This window comes from Lynx canadensis, chromosome B2 (genome assembly GCF_007474595.2).
Source record: "Lynx canadensis isolate LIC74 chromosome B2, mLynCan4.pri.v2, whole genome shotgun sequence".
Taxonomy (NCBI): domain Eukaryota; kingdom Metazoa; phylum Chordata; class Mammalia; order Carnivora; family Felidae; genus Lynx; species Lynx canadensis.
Genome location: NC_044307.1, coordinates 54,243,305 through 54,262,956, shown reverse-complemented (window position 1 = coordinate 54,262,956; position 19,652 = coordinate 54,243,305). Strand labels below are relative to the sequence as shown.

General features: G+C 38.5%; 1 protein-coding gene across 11 annotated transcripts in view; it reads left to right on the top strand.

The window, feature by feature from the left end:
* The window catches only part of DST (dystonin), a 494,969-nt gene that overhangs the window by 300,229 nt on the left and 175,088 nt on the right, over positions 1-19,652 (top strand). For all 11 annotated transcript variants that reach the window (XM_030315745.1, XM_032593190.1, XM_032593189.1 and 8 more), the window contains 5 exons: positions 11,974-12,086; positions 12,179-12,285; positions 14,441-14,560; positions 16,668-16,763; positions 16,868-16,995. In XM_030315745.1, coding sequence (XP_030171605.1) covers positions 11,974-12,086; positions 12,179-12,285; positions 14,441-14,560; positions 16,668-16,763; positions 16,868-16,995 — 564 coding nt within the window. The remainder of the gene's footprint in view (positions 1-11,973; positions 12,087-12,178; positions 12,286-14,440; positions 14,561-16,667; positions 16,764-16,867; positions 16,996-19,652) is intronic.

Sequence of the window (19,652 nt, the reverse complement as noted above, 5' to 3'; positions counted from 1 at the left end):
CTAAAATTCCCATTAGTAACACATGTTCTTCATAGTAGGTGTTACAGTCAGACCGTTCAGCTGATTTTTCTGTGCTCTCATTTAAGAGTGTGCTCAGTTATCACAGTAAAACTGATTTTGTTTTTCTTTTTGAGAGAAATAAAGCTCTGGCTTCTAGCTTGACATTCAGCCCCTGACTTGTCCTACTTTATCAGTCACTGCATGCAGATAACTGCCCCAGAACATTGATGAAAGCCAAGTTCCCAAACAGCAGCACTCACTGTGAAAACATGTCTGCCTGAGCAGGTGTGAACATGAATGTGCGCCCACAGGCCACAAAGAACAGGGCAACATGTGCAGTAGAGCCAGGTGAAAACCTAAGGTGGTAGGATGGAAAGGTACGAATATGTCACGACTCACATGGTAGAGGGGTGGTGTGTTTGGCAGAGAGATTATTTCTGCTTGATAGTTTCTGTTTGTCCTAGTCTTGTTTTTAGTTTATGCCATTCACTGGTTTGAATTTCCTTTTGAGGCCCTTGGCATTCTTTTCACAAGCATGTTTTACATACATTACGTAACCAAGGAGGACTCCACTTTCTTAGGATAGATTGTGTTCAGGAGCACGCCATTTAAATATTTTCTAATCAGGCAGCCAGAAGCTTTTCACTTGTCTGAGTGTGTAGTTGGATAGCAATTATTTTGTTCATTGTTTGCATTTTGAATTAGAACTTAATGGGACCATCATATTTCATTACATTAAATGTTTAAAGATGCTGTAATTGGGAAGATTAGACTGTAAGGCTGTGGTCAGAATCATCATGTTTAATAGTCTGACCTGGAGGCCTGTGATTAAGCCGCATGCTTGGATTCAGTCACACCTTACAAGCTGAACTGGATTGGACTGGTTTAATACTGGGAGGAGGCCCTTTAGGGTTTGAAATGTTCCCATAGGAAGTTGGATTAGTGTTGATGAGGGGATTTTTTTCCCTTCAGAACCAGGTCTGCCCTTAGGCTGCAGAACCCAGAAATCTGAGGGTGTGTGTATGTGTGTGCGCATACACACAAGTATGGTCTCTGGTGTGTGTGTGTGGCCATGGGCTAGGCAAAGACACAGAGCCCTGAAGGTTATAATTTTTGGAAAAGTCACAAGTATTTCAGTTTTTGAGGCAAAATCAAATTGCTTATTTGCCTTACCAGATAAACTCAACACAGTTGAATTCTGAGAGCTCACCGTGAAAGCCTGGTAAATTTTATAGTAGGTTCTCCTGTAGGTATTTCTTGCCACAACCCTACTTCAACTTGCATCTGTGACTTTTATATAAAAAAAAATAGCAACTAACAAAATGTAATACATTAACATAGTAAAATTCTCAAATAGAATAAAGGCGAATGCATTGAAATGTGATCTCTTTCCCCAGATACCCAGTCCCCTTCCCTAGAGACAACTGTTCAGTTTCTTTCATAGTCTTCCAGAAATGTTCTGTGCATATACAAACACCTGTTTTGGGGCAGGGTGGGGGGAGGGTCAGCTTGTTGAGGTATAATTTACATAAGCACCGAATCTTGAACATTATTATAATCTTTTCTAAAACACAGTTGAGAGAATGGCATATATGTTATTTCACATTTTTCTTTCTCCTTAATTTATTTTGGATGTCTTTCCATATCAGCAGAAATGGGTTTACCTTATTCTTTTAAAATGCTACAGTGTTCTGATGTATGGATGTAACATTATTTAATAGTATTGTGTTGATGGACTTTACATTTTTTTGCTATTAAAAAGTGTTGTATTGGACTTTGTATGTGTGCTTTGCAGATGTGTGAGTGTGTTGGTTTGACAAGTTCCTAGAAGTAGAATTTCTAGGTCGAAGGGTAATGCATTTAAAGTTTTAAGACCTATATCTGAATTGTCTGCTAGAAGAGTTGCACTGAAATACCCTTCTGTACTGTTTCCCCTCCATGATGCCTTTAAGAAAGGAACATTCAATTATTTGTTAATGACATCCTAGCAGATATTAAACCCCATTCATTTTTTTCTATTCTTCTTTTAAGTTTGTTTATTCATTTTGAGAGAGAACGTGAGCATGCAAGTGTGCACAGGTGGGTGTGGGACAGAGAGAGAGGGAGAGAGAATCCCAGCAGTGCAGAGCCTGACACAAGGCTCGAACTCGTGAACCATGAATGAGATCATGACCTGAGCTGAAATCAAGAGTCAGACACTCTACTGACTGAGCCAGCCAGGTGCCCTCTCTTCTTTTTTAATTTACCCTTTTATTCATACAATTTTTTTTTCAGCTTTTAAGGTATGTGCCAGAGCTGAAATTGCAGGCTTATGTTTCCCTCTGGTGTGCAAGCTATTAGTCTAAACATGTATGTGTTGAGAGTTTAGGGGAAAATGACCAAGTAAGTTGGCAAATTGGAGAGTGATGTGATCATTTAAGACGTTAGAATGCCAGCAGTGGGGGTGGTCTTGAGGTAACATACAAGAGAATGTGGGCCACAATGCCAGAGGTTTGGGAAGTATGTAATAAACATCAGATTCCTTCCCTTCCTGCTGCCCACCCACTAATAACAGGGCACGTGACCGTAAAGCACAAGAGAAGCTGGGCTTTGCTGAAATACTCCCCTTACTTTGAAACTTGACATATGCTTCCTTCGTCCTGGCTCCCTTCGGCATTTTCTTACCTTTCTCTAACACTAAGATTTCTCTTATGTTGCAAGAGTAGCTGACATATCTTCTATCCATCTATTTTTCTTTGATAGGTCCGTCTGTTTTGTTGCAATATGTCTTTATTTTGACTCATTTTCAGATTCCTGTTCCTATGTTATTTTGTGATATGAAGCGGTTTAATATTTTCTATCAGACTAAAAAGTAAGTTTATCCCTCTTTTGGAGGCATATTTATCCCCTAGAGAGTAAGATTTACTTAAGTTCACTAAAATATAGGTATTGAAAGAATTAGGTCTCTATCAAAATCAATACCATTCTCTGTGTTTGTTAAAGTGTATGAGGCTGTTACGGGGTTAATTGTTCTTTGTGAATTGAGACTTGTAACTCCTTAGGTATCTTTTAATTTCCATTGGTAGGTTCCAATCTTGAAGTACTAACAAAACTCGCTGTAAATCATAGCATTTTTCATACTTTGCTTTCTGTCTTGTTGGTAGAAAGTTACTTTATAGAAAAAAATAGGAAGAAAATTTGAAATAAATTGAGGCATCTAGTTCTGAGAAAGGGAAAATTACCTTCATGGCTTTGTTTCCTTCTACAATACATGGCCAAATAGGAGCATAAAGGAATATATACACCCATTTACAAAAATATGGGTGGGTCTCTTGCATGTTCATCTTTATTTGCTGTCCTTTTTTTTTTTTTTTTCCGCTGAGGGGAGGGGGCTGAGGGGAGATACTTTTTGTACCAATAAGAACAGTAAAAACATGCTAAGCCTGAACATGATTTAATCCAAACAGTCATCTACGGGAATTTGTTATGGTAACTGCTGAACTGCCATAGGATAAGTGAGGCATATTGAATACATATTGTTATTGTGTGATCTATCAGAGAACAAATGTTGAGTAACATATGTGGCTTCATGCATCTGTGTGTGAGTAGGTGCGTTGTGTTCTGGAGTACAGACATTGTTTTAAGACTAATTTCTAGGTAAATGGAGGTTTTGGTTTTTTTTTTTTTATTTCCACATAATTTCCTTTCAATTCCTTGCATGCTGCTGAGTACATACTAGTTTTCCAGCAAAGCCTGAGCCTGTGCGCGCCCAGCTACCTGCTTTGTCTGTGCATGTACTCAAGCAGTGAAACGTACAGGAAAAGTCATATGCAGATGATCAGTTTCACTGTGACTTCATGCTTACCAGCTTCAACTGGTTCTGATCAGCAGTCTTTTCCTATCTGTGTTAATTCACACCTTCTCTCACTCATACTGCCTTTTCTCCCCTTACTATCAGCTGATGATCTGCACTCCTGCTCTCAGAGAATACTGACACCAGCAAGTGAAATGTCTTTCTCTTTGCTACCAAAGATACAGACCTGACTTCGTTTGCATCCATCCCAGCCCATCTTTGCTCCTGTTTGACAGACGAATTCCTCCTCCACCTCTCCAAGGCCTGTATCCCTCCTCCTGTGCTCTGGATCCCATCTCTACCATTGCCTCAGAAAACTTCGTTCTCATTACACTAAACCTTTCTCCCTCAACAGATCTTTCTCCTTGAATTTTAAGCACGCTGAAGCCTCTTGGCTAATAAAACAACAAAAAAAAATTCCTCTCTTAACTCCATGCTTTTTTCCCCGTCTACTGCCTCACATCATTCCTTTCCTTAAAGGCCAGACTTGTCAAAAGAATTGTCTGTACCCTCCATTTACATTTCTTTACTCCATATTTATTCCTCACCTCACTTCTTCTGGCCTCTGGCCCCATAATCCACCAAAACTCTTCTAGGGTCAAGAATGACTTCCATGTGGCTAAATCCAATGGGTCGTTTTCAGGCCTCATTTTTCTCCTCTGTATTTGACCCTACTGACCATTCTTTTCTTCTTGAAATACTAGTCTTTTTTCTTTGGTTTTTATGGCTCCACACTGCCCTGGTTTTCCTCCTGTTTCTTGGGCTCTTCCTGCTCAGATCTATTTGTAGACTCAGCCACAAGGCCAGTACATGTTGGGAGTTTTTGGGGGGTTGCCTGTTGACTTTCTTTTCTCTCTGTGTTGACTCCCATCCATGCCCACACCCCTAAGTTCTGTGGATTTAACCTTCGAAATATCTCCTGCCCTGTCTGCTTCTCTCCACTGCTGCCACATTCTTTTGCAGTCACTATGGTTCCCTACTGGCTTCTGTGGGGATACTTTCAACACTTGGGATTTCTTCTGCATCTAACCTCAGATCTGATCATTTAGTCCTGTCACCTCCTTAACGCATTTCAGTGCATTAGTTCTTAGAAAAATATTCAAAATCCTTTAAGAAGTTCATGAGATTTGGGGCCTCTGGGTGGCTCAGTCAGTTAAGCGTCTGACTTCAGCTCAGGTCATGGTCTCATGGCTCATGAGTTCAAGCCCGGCATTGGGCTCTGTGCTGACACCTCAGAGCCTGCCTTGGATCCTCTTCTTCCCTCTCTCTCTGCCCCTTCCCTGTGCACACGTGTGTGCACATGTTCTCTCTCAAAAATAAACATAAAAAAAAAAGTTCATGAGATTCTGCATTATCTCTGCCCCTGCGTCCTTCCAGTCATCTCTCACCATGTGTCCTCCTGATGTTGGCTCCCATCCCAGGCAGTGGTCTCCTTGTTCTCACGTGGCCTCCAGGCCTGAACATGTGCAGGCTTTTCCCCCTCTGCCTTGGTGCTCAGGGTGTTCTTTCCAACCAGGTTTTCTCCTGGTTTACCCCTAAACTCCCTTTAGAGCTCTGAGCTCTCCGTATGCCCAGTGCCTGTATTCTTAGTGCCTCTTTGCCCAGCACATAGTAGGTGCTTATTAAATGATGAGTGAATGAATGAACTTTCTAGTTTGTTGACTAGGAAGAATTATTTAGAATTAGTGTTCTGTGACATTTTCATTACATTGGTTACATGCCAGTGGATGCTTTTTAATAACCCGTGCATATAGTGGTTTATATTTAGTTTCACAGGTACTTTCACATGAATCTTCTCTTGAGACCTTGGACAAATCAGTTGGCTTCTTCAGACCTAAAATGGCTTTCTTCCACTGCCACACAAATCTCAAGACATTCCCTGGAATTCCAGACGATTCTTATAGTTCCTGATTTTCTGTAATCCTTGATTTTCATTTTTTTGTAGGAGAAATGAAAAACCTGAGACACGGGTTTCTGGATGCATGTTCACAGTCAGAGAACAAGTTAGGACTAAGTCACAGGACACCTGAGTCACAGCCCTGTTACTTCTTTCTATCTCGGTAGAGCCTTTTCGCTCAAATATGTAAAAATGGTCTTTTAAATTTTTTTTAAAGTTTGAAAAACTGTGGTAAAATATACGTAACATTTACCATTTGGTATGTTAATACACTGTTGCTAAACCATCACCGCCATCCATCTCCAGAACTCTTCTCCCACCCCCCAAACGCTGGCAATAACCATTCTACTTTTTGTTTTTTTGTGTGAGAAAGAAAATTATTGCTCAGTGTCCTTTCACATGATCTGATATCTCCTATCACGAAGTTTATATAAGTGGTTTTTATTTCAATGAAACAGTCTGTCACCAAATGCTGTCTTCGTCAGCTACCTTGTTTTACAGTCTATTCCAGAGTTGGGCCAATATGAAATGTGACTCCGCCCCATCCCCTCCAATCCTAAACGTGTTCTTTTCCTCTTGATTTAAGCAATAAAAATCAGCACTGGAAAAGAGGGAAAAGGCTTGCTGTCTCCTACTGAGAGTCTAAGGCAGTAGGCATGTTTGTGTTTGTGTCAGCTTTGTGTTTGTCTTGTTACATAATTATCTGATAGTGTTATGGATTTTTTTTTTTTTTGCCAGTGCAGAATATGGATGATTTTGAAAGAAAATGAGAAATGTATTAGAGGCAAGAAGGATTTTAAAATGATTTAGTTCCCAGACTTGCCTGATAAGAATCACCCTGGGGGAAGGGGAGAACCTTGTTAAAATACAGATAACCAGGCCTTTCTCTATATTCTGTCAGTCTAGAGTAGGGCCTAGCACCATTCCAAGTGTGGAAAACATTGTTACAGTATATATTGATGAGTACTGTTTGGGTGACAGTCTGGAATTACATCTTATTTCATACAGTTTATTTTTCTGGATATGCCAGCATGCACAGACACACTCTCTTGTGTTTCTTGTATTACCATCATCATTATCACTTTCCCCACCAGCAGAAGCATAAATTCTTCTCTGTTTCCTTTATCTTGATTTTTCAGCTTCATATCGGATGTTACGATTTAATTAGATTTCAGTTTATAATGCCAGCACAGCGTAGCACGTTGCTCAGACTTTGTAGAGAGATACACCTGGGTTCAAATCCTGACTGCCCTTGTCAGCTTGCATTCTTCAAATTACTTAATCTCTTAAAGCTTAAATTGTTTCATCTGTAAATTCAGAGTGATAATTATACTTCTTGAAACTTTGTAATTTATCCCTTGCTTGTTGTTTTCACTGCATGCCTGTTTTCAGATTGTTTTTAGCAGAGAAAGCCTTTAGGAAACCTTAAGATGTGTGTTTGTTTAGTTCATGGAGAAGTTAATGGCATTGTGTTCTGTCCCATGTGGATTTTGATAAGGGTGTGAAATCCTGATTGGAAGCTATCGATGGTAGCTTTAGCTGTAGAAATTAACAAAAAGAAAAGGAACAAACCTAGGAATCAGGAATTTGAACCAGGTGCCAAATAGTACCTTCCAGTCCTCAAAGCTATTCATTTCTTTATAATTTATTCATTTTTCAAATATTCGTGTGCCGAGCATCATGCTAGATATTGAAGGTACAAACATGGCTAAAACAAGGTCTGCCTTCAGGCAGCCTGCTGTCCATTGTGAGAGGCAAGTGCAGAGTTAGAATGAATTGTGGCAAATACACACATGAGGATAGTAGACAGCATCTGGGAATGTAGAAAAGCAAGACTTACAGGAAGAATCTGAGTTGATCAGGTCGTGTCATGTATGGGGGTGAGGTATGCAGTGGACATTTGTTGAGCAAAGGAAAGAGACAAAAACCCGATATGTTTTTGCTTTGAGAAATGGACTCTGCTCGTTTCTCTTTCTGTCGTGATTCCTAAAAGGGAAAATTTCTCAAGAGGGTTCAGATCCTGGATAGCCAAAACTTACATCTATACCCGCACAGTAAATAGTGATTGAATGCCAATTGAGAGCCAACACAACCCAGTAAACCCTATGAATTTAAAAAAATTTTGCATACTTTGAAAAAACATCTTGATTTGGATTCTGACTACTAATGTTAGATCTATCCTTGCAGCCATTGTCATACTTTTGGTTCGGAATTTGTTAATCTTGTGTCTGCACTAATGCTCTCTTCTCTTAGCTAACTTTTATCAGTGTCCCTTCAAGGATGTTCCAATGGCCGTTTGTAAGTCTAGGTATTCTGACTTGGTTTCATGTTCCTTGTAGTTGAGCATTTCAGTGTTTGGCATGATGTAATGTGGAAGTCTTAGGTAGTGTCTTGTGCTAATCTTTAGCCATTTGTAATACTGCATAAGTCAAATTTTCTCTCAGAATCCTATCTAATTCTCATGTGAGCTAATATAATAATAAAGAATTTGAGGACTGAAAAGTTACTTTGGGGTGTCTGTACCAAAAAACACCTTACATAGTTTTAATGTTATGTTAGTTTGGCTATCTATTAATGTGGGTGGTAACATATATAAAATATATGTCTGTCTATATATGTGTGTTGTGTGTGTGTGTGTATGTATATGTGTGTGTATATGTGTATATAAATATAAACATAAATAAAAATGCCCATATACATGTATATATGCCTGCAGTTTTGTATGCGTGTATGTGTGTGTGTGTGTGTGTGTGTGTGTGTGTGTATGTATGTGTATAGCCTATTGTATAATTTTTTTGTTTAGAGAGAATGCTCTTTTAACATGGGTGTTATATGAAAGATAAACATTACTTTTATCCAAAATTATTTTGTATTATGGCAGTAGCCACTTTGAGACCTTTTGGTCCTATGTTTTTAAACAAATTAAGGGCACTAAGCATGCGTACAAGTGCTTTGCACTTTTGGCTTTGCTTTCAGTTTCATCTTATGGTCTTATCTTGATTTTATACTCACACTATATAATTTGTGGTATCTTCTTTTTTTTAAATTTGTTTTATGTTTGTTTATTTTTGAGAGACAGAGCACATGAGTGGGGGAGGGGCAAAGAGAGGGGGACAGAGGATCCAGAGCAGGCTCAGTGCTGACAGCAGAGAGCCCAGTGCTGGGCTGAGAACTCATGAACCATGAGATGGTGACCTGAGTTGGACATTTAACCAACTGACCCACCCAGGTGCCCCTACTTTGTGGTATCTTCTTGTGTTTTTCTTTGTAAGCTGTTTTTAATCATTTATGGAAAAAAAAGTAGGATAAAAATGTATGTTTTTTAAAAGTGCTATCTGTGAACATTGAGTCATTCCGAAAAGATTATATTATTCCAGAATAATGACACAAGTTAAGAGTTAGGATGGCCCTTTTCCCATAAAAGACTAACATATGTTACTTTCAGTGGCAGAGTATTACATTATACAATTTTGAAAGGTTTGAAGAAAATAGGGAAACTAGAAAAATTAATGCAATATAGGAACATGGTTGTTGCCTTGTACCTGTTTACAATGTAGTGTAGACTTCGGTTAGTCAAACCTAAGATGGGAACGAAATTTCCTATTAAAGTTCCACAAAAAGGAGATCTTAAGCTGGAATGAAACCTTTGGAATGAAAATACAAACCTGTAGGTGGAAAATAGCTAAAGTTTTAAAAGGTTATATGATCCCAGTGAGCCTGTAAAGAAGAAGAAAGATAGGTCACAACACAAGCCTCTTCTGGAAGCTCCAGACAGTTAGAGGAAAGGCAGAGTAGAAGACTGAAAATGACTGAATGGTTAGGAGATGAGTTTGGAGAGGGATAGGATTTTGAAAACGTTCAGGCTGTTCGTTTCTCATAGTGGTTTTACAATTTTTTTTTTTTATTTTGTCTACTGCAGTCTTTTAATAAAGGAATGTCACTTCGTTTTTTGTTCCATTAAAGTGTTAAATATCATGATAAAAGAGGTGACTTATCTCAACTCAGTGTATTATACAGCTGCCTTTGTGCTGAAATGACTATGTCATTCTGAAGGAAGTTTTATGTTTTATTCTCTTAGTCAAAAACTTGGTTCTTCAATGACTTTATTCATTCCCTCTGGGATTACTCACTGTTTACTTTCTTGCTAATGGCAGGGTTCGTATAACAACATGCCCTTTCTTGTTGGGAGATTTGGCAAACCCAGAAAGGCTGGTTTTTATTTCTTCAAAATGTGTGAACTTTATGGAAGCAAAACAGTTTTTTGAACTTTAGATATTTGTTTTTGTCTAGACCTAAATTCACCTGTTTAGTAATCTTGAAGTTGGCAGATTCTTCAAAAATACTTCTTTGGGAGTAAAAAATATTATTTTTAGAGGTATGTAACTTACCTCTATTGTTGTCAGTGGATTTATTGTTCCTATAATAAATGTAGGATCACTTTTAAGTAATCATGTTGGTGCATATGAAAAACATTAACAAATTTGCTAATAATTTCCCGGGAAATAGGTAGGTAGGTCATGGCGGCTACATTTCAAGGTTCTGAACACTTTGAAAGTTCTGTAAAACTGTAAGTAGATTTCTTTGAGGTCTGCTTTCTTATCAGATAAAAAGAAGACTGCAAATTGTTGTTTACCTTCCTAAGAGTTTTTCATGTAAACAGCTTTCCAAGTAGTATTCAAAATAATTTGCATTTCAGTCCTTCTCCATGACCTCTGAGCCCTCCCACTCATTCTGCAGTTCCCAGATGACTATTCTGAGCAAACCAGAATATCTGTGGGACATTGTTAAGAGCCAGCCTTAGAACTTGATAAGAGTGGGTTCTTAGTGATTTTGAGGGTGGGTACCACTCTTTTTGAGCTTTACTGTTTCCACATTTGTTTTTGCATTCTTTTAATGCTTTGCTTTTGAGATGAACATTTCCTGACTGGCTTTTGGCCTTGTGTTAAGTTTCCAACTACCACATTTTGCCGCTGTCTATGCAAGGAGTATTTGGGAAGTCTTTCCCTTTTCCTGTCTTGTATATAGACAGAGATAGCTTTAAAGTATCCCTGTGGTTTAGTAAAACATGCAAGTCTCACAAAATAGAAAGGGTTGAAGTCTGGTGTATGAGTGTGTGTGTGTGTGTGTGTGTGTGCGCGCGCGCGTGCGTGCATGCTTGCACCTGTGTGCATGTACACGGGCATGCACATAGATGCTTGTGAAGATGTAAACTAGTGCTTATTTTAGTCTTTCATTTATGATTCAAATTACTAATTAGCCAACCTACTTACCAACTTACTGCTAGATATTTGTTGTCTGCTAATTCTTTGTCATTCTTTGTCTCAGCAGAAGGATAAAATACAAAAGTTTATTAATACATGGTTCTTGCTGACTTAGAGTTAGCTGGTTGTGAGAAGCAAGATGTGCATGCACATTAAATAGTGAATTAATAGGGCAGGGAAGCGTATGATTATTCTGAGGGCCAAAGTGACAAGCACAGGCCCAGGAGTGTGTAAAGAGTTCAGGCAGCAGAGAGAAAAATGAAGGTTGGGAAGATGAGTGAAGGCTTCATAAAGGATGATAGTGCTCGCAAAGATGAGTCGACAGCAATCACAGCACATGGCATCCTGTCCACTGGGCGGTGGGTGCCAAGGAAGCAGCATTGAATTCATCATAAACCTTTGTGTTTGGGGAGAAACTGAGAGGATGCTAGTTGGATTGGAAGGATGCTGTTGGAATAGTAGAGTTTATGATTATGAGGAATTTGTAGATTTTGTTGAAAGTTACCAACTTTTTATAATTTCCTTGCTACACTTGGTTTTGGCACACAAAAGTTTTCTTTTTTTTATTGAGAGAGAGAAAAAGCACATGCGGGGGGAGGGGCAGAGAGAGAGAATCTTTTTTTTTAAGCTTATTTATTTATTTTGAGAGAGTACACAAGCAAGCGGGGGAGGGGCAGACAGAGAGAATCCCAAGCAGGCTCTGTACTGCCAACTCAGAGCCTGATGTGGGGCTTAAACTCAAGAACCGTGAGATCATGGCCCAGGAGTTGGACCCTCAATTGACTGAGCCATCCAGGCACCCCAGCACACAAAAGTTTCTGAGAAAAGTAAGCATTGTTAAATATTTGATGAAAATCTCTGTATTTCAACATAGGCTTAGTATTAGTATTTGCAGAGATGGTATGTAAATAGATAAACAGGTTCGTGTAATGTTGAATTAGCACGTGAGAAAACTTAACTGATTGCAGTGAATTTTTTCCTAGGCCGGACCTGATAGACATGAATACTGTTGCTGTTCAAAGCAACCTTGCAAATTTAGAGCACGCTTTTTATGTAGCAGAAAAAATTGGAGTTATAAGACTTCTGGATCCTGAAGGTGAGTTGTTCTGACTAGATGTAGACTGGCATGAAAGTCTGGTCAGAAGTAATCTGTCAACATTTTGAAATAATTTATGTGGCTGCTTTTAGATGTTGATGTCTCCTCACCTGATGAAAAATCAGTAATAACTTATGTGTCATCTCTCTATGATGCATTTCCCAAAGTCCCTGAAGGTGGCGAAGGCATTGGTGCAAATGTGAGTATTGATTTTTCCCTACTAGAAGCTGCGGATTCAGTAATGACCAATTAATGACCAGTTAACTGAATTCTTTGATAGAGCTTTTTACAGTATTTAAATGTGAAATATTCTTTAAAGAATTTGAGTTAAGATGCTATTTAATGAACCAGTACTGTTTGCATTTTGATGACACTATTCTACCATTATGATTAAAGTATAACTCAAAAAAATTTGTTCTGTGTCATAAAGTAAGCTGTTTAGAGTTACATATAATTTTATAATTAAAAGCTCTAAAGCACCGAATTTTGGAGTTTTTCCTTTTTAACTTGCTGCTGTTTTCTATTTGCTCTGTTTGATGTCCTTCTGTATCTGCAGAATATCTCACCCCTGAGATCACTTTCAATGTTACTAATTCTCATAATCTCATGAAATAAGTTGGCTAGGAATTGTTTTTCAGATTTAAAGGTGATTATCTAGAGGAAGGTTATTTGATTTTGCCAAATTAACAAGCTACTTCATAAGCAGAGTGAAGTGTGGTACAGAGAGCTTTGGGCTCCTCATTTGTCCAGTTTCCCAAACATTTGTGTAATTCAGTTCAACGGTGCATTTTGTAGTGGTCATACGAACACAGATGGAAGCATTTCTGGAAGAGAATGGGAAACCATCAGTTGTGCGTTAGAGGATGAGCCCCTTCACCCTGGACTTCTCACCCTTTCCCTTGCAGATATCTTTATTCCTAATTTACTTAGAAGATTTTGGAGCTCATCTTTTTCACCTCTGTGTGCTTTTGTTTCTGGACTTACTTCCATTCTCTTCTCCCTGTTCTTTCTCTCAGAGGTGTATCGTCTTCTGATCCCTGAGTAACTTGCTCTCCTGCTCATCCTTTACTGTGATGTCAGCCAACAGTTGAGTGTTGAGCGTTGCTTGAGAATGTTTCTCGTGGCCATTCCTTGCCTTATCTTCTCCCTGCCTTCACCCCGTTCCTGCCTCGTACTCCTTACTAGGATGACAGCTTTTCTACACTTTTCTGCCTCTGTTTTATTTCTCTTCCCATCAGCACTGCACACGGTCACCAGATTGATCTTCCTAAAACCTGATGTCTTTGGCTTGAAAACGTTCAGTGATTACATATAGCTTGTTAGGTGAAGTCCAGCCTAGATACTCTGACATTGAAAATTCTGCGTACCTCCTTTTTTAGCTACAGTGTTTCAACACAGGCTGTTTGCTGGTAGCCAGGGCATTTCTAGTTCAGAGTCCTACTCACTTGGGGCTCCCTATCTTTTATCTCTTCCTCCCCCCTTCCCCCAACACTTACTGGTTGTTGCAGAACTGCTCAAGGACTTCTCTCCCAAGAATACCTTGGTGATTGTTTTGAGGCACATGTATAATGACCTGATTCTTATCTCAGCCTTTATCATATACTACCTATTTCAATTATTTCATCACTTAATTAACTACTGCTTTTCATTTTGCTTAACTGTTTATGTTATGACTCTCCTGCCTCCCTATCTAGACAGTAACTCTTTGATAAAAGGTATTATGTTTTAAAGTATTAAATTCTTATTACAACACATAGTATAATGCTTTGAATGTAATAAGCACTTGTCAAATACTTTTAATTCAACAGAGCAGGTGACAGCCTTCCAGTTTCTTTCCATTTTTATAAAAGGTTTGCTTAATGAGTAATCCTACCACATACATTTTCTATAATTTTTATTCCTGTCTGCTTTCCTGCATACTCTATAGACCATTGAGTTCAGGTATACAGTGGATTTAGATCTAGAAGGGTTGGAGGACATAGCAGCTAACTTGGCTTGTGCACGCTCTTACTCCCTCATTGTGGGTGCCTGGAAAACCCCAAAATGATCACAGTGTTTCTTCCTGCTGCATTTGGATGCAGCCTCAGAAGCCATCTTAACATATTGCCCCAGGCAGCCACCATCTCTGGATCAGAAGTGACACTCATTAGGTCAGTCTTTGTTGTCAGATGTTGGTGGCATGTTTTCACATCTCTTTATGTGGGGCTGTGTGAAAAGTGAGAAAACAATGAGCTGGTTCTGACTGACCAGCTTAAGGACATATACATTCACAGAATGACCTTTGACTAAATTGTGTTAGAGATGAATGTTATTATTTGCAGACATGGATCTTGTATGTCATTTTATTGTTCCAGGATGTTGAAGTCAAGTGGATCGAATACCAGAATATGGTGAACTACCTCATTCAGTGGATTAGACACCATGTGACCACAATGTCTGAGAGAACATTTCCTAATAATCCCGTAGAACTCAAGGTCTGTGTCACTGTAGAAGTTACAAAGGATTGGGCTTGATTATTAAACTTTTAAATAATGTTATAATAGTTCCATAATTTCAGAAGTTCAAGAAAAATTTCCCTTGGCAAGCCACTAATAAATAGGCAGTTTTTAAATTTATTCATCTCCCATTACTCAAAGAAAATGGAGGTAAACGTTAATAATGAAAACATAATAGCAATAACACCTTAAAGAAATTTATAGTCCCTTAGCTTTGAATTGTTGGGAGTTAAAAGATATAATTTGAGAGACCCTGGAACTGACATTGCCAAATTGCTTTTGGTGCATGGGGAATGCTTGGAACCCACCATATGGCTCAGGCAGGAAGGGCTCTGGGAAGCTGGTACAAGTTTAACCATGGTTGGGATTGTGCCTGTGGTTAAACCCTGTTAAAAACTCCTGTAGAGGTTTCTTTTTGTAAAGCAAGAAGCACATACTCTATTTCACCATGAAATGAGAAACACATACCTGACTTCCATTTTGTAAGACATTTGCTGCTACCTAAAAACAGGTCCAACTCTTTGAGGCAAAGACACCCTAGAAATATAAAAGAATTATAGATATGTAAAATTACTGATGAGTATCATCTCATTTTGTATATTTGGATTTGTAATAACAAAGTAATCTGCTTTATTTTAAGAAACGGATAACGTGAATATTAACAATAAAGTCTTAATTCCTTGAATTATAGGCTTTGTTTTTTGATCAAACTGGAATTGCAAAAACTGTAATAACCCAGGGTGGGTCCTGTTAAAATTATTCATCGTGTTCATGCATCCGTACAGAACATCTGTGGAACAGTTTTTATTCACATTGCCATGGGGAGTTTGTCCTTGGCATGAAGTTACTTGGCATGTGTTGATATGATGCTTTTTAAGTGTCCTGAAGTTGTTTGTGTGATGTCTCCCTTTGTGGATGCAAAACTTCTCAGGGCCAGAAAGATGTCCCCCTTCTTTCACCACATCTACCAGGAATGGTGGTTAGCACATAACATAATGGCATCCCGAGCTTATTTTCTAGTGGGTGTCCTGAAACATTGCATTTTGAGTTCAAAGCAATTTGCAGATTTGAGGTTCAGCTTATTTCCAAGTGGGTTCCTATTGTCCAGACACTTGGGTAAATTTGTATTGGCTTCTGATTAATGCAAATTCTTAAGGTTTTGGAAGAAATTTGAGTGGCTACACAGATTATTTGCTGGTGCCTAGGACAGCACATGATACATAGACGAAAACATCATGGGGAAATACCAGTAATTTCATTAACCAGTAAAACGTTGAATGGAATCCTTCAGAAATCCTGCCTGAAGATTTATACGGAATTTTTTTAGAAAAACAACATGAATGAAAATGAAATAATTTGTATATACTTATTAATGTGGATATGTTTTATCTATATAATTTTTATGAAGGTCCTTTTTAATATTATATTTAAGATATTTTCAAATTAGTATCTACAAAGTAGATAATTGAATTATGTAGTTGAAACTTCTATAATAATAGCTGCAACAAATAACATCTATGTTTGTTTATTAAAAGATCTGTTTAACTTGGCCAACAAGTTAAAGTACTATAATGGAGCATGGGGTCATTTTACTAGGACACTGGAATCAAGATTTAGCCCTATCTATATGATAAGAATTCTGTTTTCAAGGATAGATCCATAATACAGAAGAGAACATTTTTTTTCCTTTTGGGAATTGCATCAGATTATTTTTCTAAAAACCGAAAGCTAAAGGGCAGCATTTGGAAAGTGACTCTTTTAAAAGATATGTTTTCTTGTTTGTATGATGAGAGATTTTTAGTTAGAACCATATTAAACTCTGCCATGGCTTATTATTATCCAGATCCCTGCATGGCACATGTTAAATCACGACGCACATCAGTAATTACACCCTTGTCAAATCTTGCGTTCTGCAACCTAGTCACCAACTAGCTGGGAATCAGTATTGTCCTTGAGTGTCAGTTTTATAAAGCAATTTCACTGAATGCATATAGCATAGTAAGTGAGATTTGAAGTGGTACACTGTGTGGTAATGAAAATAGGTCTTTGAAGTTTGGGCCTTCATTTATTTTCCCTTTCATTCTAGGCACTTTATAATCAGTATTTACAGTTTAAAGAAACAGAAATTCCACCAAAGGAGACAGAAAAATCAAAAATTAAACGCCTATATAAATTATTAGAGGTAAGTAGGAATTTCCTTTGTATTGTCAAGCATAAATCTTTTTTTTTTTTTTTTTTTTTTTTTTTTCATCCTTGCTTCATACTACATTTTTTTGTTTTCTCAAGATTTGGATAGAATTTGGACGCATCAAACTACTTCAAGGTTATCATCCAAATGACATAGAAAAAGAGTGGGGGAAACTCATTATTGCCATGCTCGAGAGAGAGAAGGCACTTCGACCAGAAGTAGAAAGGTAGGCCTGGGGATGTTTTCTGCCATGGGTATCAAGTTGGGCACGGGGAGGTGTCTCTTTGTTCTCATAGGAAGAACTTAAGTTTTGGAGCCATACAGGCCTAGGACCAACATTTATATTTTTCATTTCCTTTGCTGCATGACCTTGGATAAGTCACTTAGTCTTTCTGATTCTCCCATTTTCTTATCCAGAAACTCATTCAAGAGATGTGAAGAGTAAATCAGTTAAGTAATGTTCAAATAGGACATGCTAGGCTGGGTTGGTGTGTGAAGTCTCCTCTAATAATCTAAATTACCTGTGGGCATTTCCCATATATTTAAGTCATCAGGGCCTGGACCCATGCAGGTCAACAGTTAATTTACTTCGTTTTTTATTATAATTTTGCCAAGGCCATCCTTCCGTGGGGCAATGGAAGCCAGACTCGAGTCTGTCTCCATTTAAAGGGCAGCGAAGTGGCCTCTAGAGAACACTCAGGATATGCTGGTTCAAATTCCTACTCCCACAAACGCAGTTATTCCATGAAATCATCACTGACTCTTTATCATTCTCTCTCTCCCATTCTCTCTCTCCCAGTGCCTGGGAAAGCACTGCTTAGTCCTTAGGAGATATTTGTTGAGTGGATTTGCCTCCATCATAGTACTTCCCTCACAGCCTGTCCTATGTATGGCATTGGGGAAGGGAGCTCCGTAGGGGCTGACCCTCACAGTATAGGCCTGTGTGGTCCGGTGCACCTCTCTGGCCTTCTCACTCCACACCCTTCTTGCTCCCTACCCTGTGGCCACACTGGCTGCCTCTCAGGAGCCTTGATGTGCCAAGTCCCGCCCTCCTCCATACACAGGATCTTTGCACCATCTGTTCCTTTGGCAGGGAAGTCTCTTTCATCCTCCATGTCTCTCTTCACTCCTGATCAATCTCAGATCCCGGCTCCAGTGTTACTTCCTCACGAAACTTCCTGTGGTCTCCCACGCTGGTTCAGATGTCTTGGTTATAACTCTCATATTTACATGTATTGTTCTTTCATATCACAGTTGTAATTTTATATTTATTTCTGTGATCGTTTGAGTCAGGGCTGCCTGTTCACAGTTATGAGCCCCAGGAATGTGGAGACAGACTTGGTTTTGCTGTCTTTTGTGTTGCCAGTGCTTAATGCATTGCCTGGGACACAGGGAGCGCCTAGTGTACTCAAGTTCTTTGTGTTCCACACATGACTCCCATGTTGTTGAAATAGGAAAGAATAATGCCTTGAAGATATGAGAGCAAGGCTAACGTGTCAGTCATTTATGAAAATACTGATTACACTTCTGTTAAAGTATAATATTCTATCTGCATAACTGGATCTAGATCCAAAATAAGCTTGAAATACCCAGGGTGAACCTTTTATGGAGGAGATAATTGTGGGTGATTAAAATTATACACTAAACTAATCATCAGAAGTAATGGAAAAGTATGTCTCAGAAAGGATAATGGAGTAGATTTTTAGTTGTCAGAATAGTAACCGGATTTTAATGCAGTGGTTGAGTTCAAGGTCCAGGAGCTAGTCAATCCTGGATTAGATTTTTAGCTTAACTTGCAAGCTGTGTAATCTTAGACAAGTTCATTAACCTCTCTAAGCCTCAGTTTCCTTATTTGTAAACAGGATGTAATAGTACCTACCACATTTGGTGCTTATAAGTATGTGATGAGGTCATGCATATGAAATGATCAGTTAATTTCCTGGCACATAATAATTGCTTAATAAATGCTAATGCTGCTGTTATTATTTCAAGCTTTTCTGCTTACTAACTATATTTGATATGATACTCTCAAATTTCCCCTTTCTTGCCATCTGAAAAGAAAAATAGCTACCTTTAGAGAGGAGAAACAACAGTTTTGCTTTGTAGTGTTGGGTATATGAAAATACTCTAGGAGCTTGGTTGGATAAACGCCTTCATTTTTCTTGATGCAAGTTTTTTGGCATTAACTATTAACTGCAAGTAATAACCATGTGCAGTGAGAGTGTGTAAAAGGTAAATGAGAAGTAACCAATGTTCTTTTGCCATGTAGTAACCTATAGAAAGGAAAAACAAGCACAGACAAGTTGAATTTGCAAGCATTGCATTGATATTTTTCTACTTTAGTGCTTTGGCATTATTTCTTTCTTTCTTTCGTGCTTTCTTTCTGTCTTTCTTTCTTTCTTTTTCTTTTCTTTTTTTTTAAAGTTTATTCATTTATTTTGAGAGAGAGAAAGCATGAGTCAGGGAGGCACAGAGAGACAGAGAGGGAGAGAATCCCAAGCAGGCTCCACACTGTCAGCATGACACGGGGTTCGAACCCACAAACCGTGAGATTGTGACCTGAGCCGAAGTCTGAAGTTTAATAACTGAGCCACCCAGGCTTCCATACTGCTTTGGCTTTTAAAAATATAAAGTAACAGTAGTAAGATTAAGTAACGTTCTTGAGAGCACATCATGTGAAAAAAGGCAAATGGATAATTTTCCAGTTAATTTAATCTAATAAACAAATGACATAGAGGTTAAAATGGAAATGTACTTTGTTTCTCATCAAACTCACTTGTTTACATGTGCTTATAAGTACCAGCTTTTAGCCAGGAGAGACAGACCTGGCCCTTTACAAAAGTCCGGCTGTGATTGAATATTTGTATTTTTAAGCTGGTGATT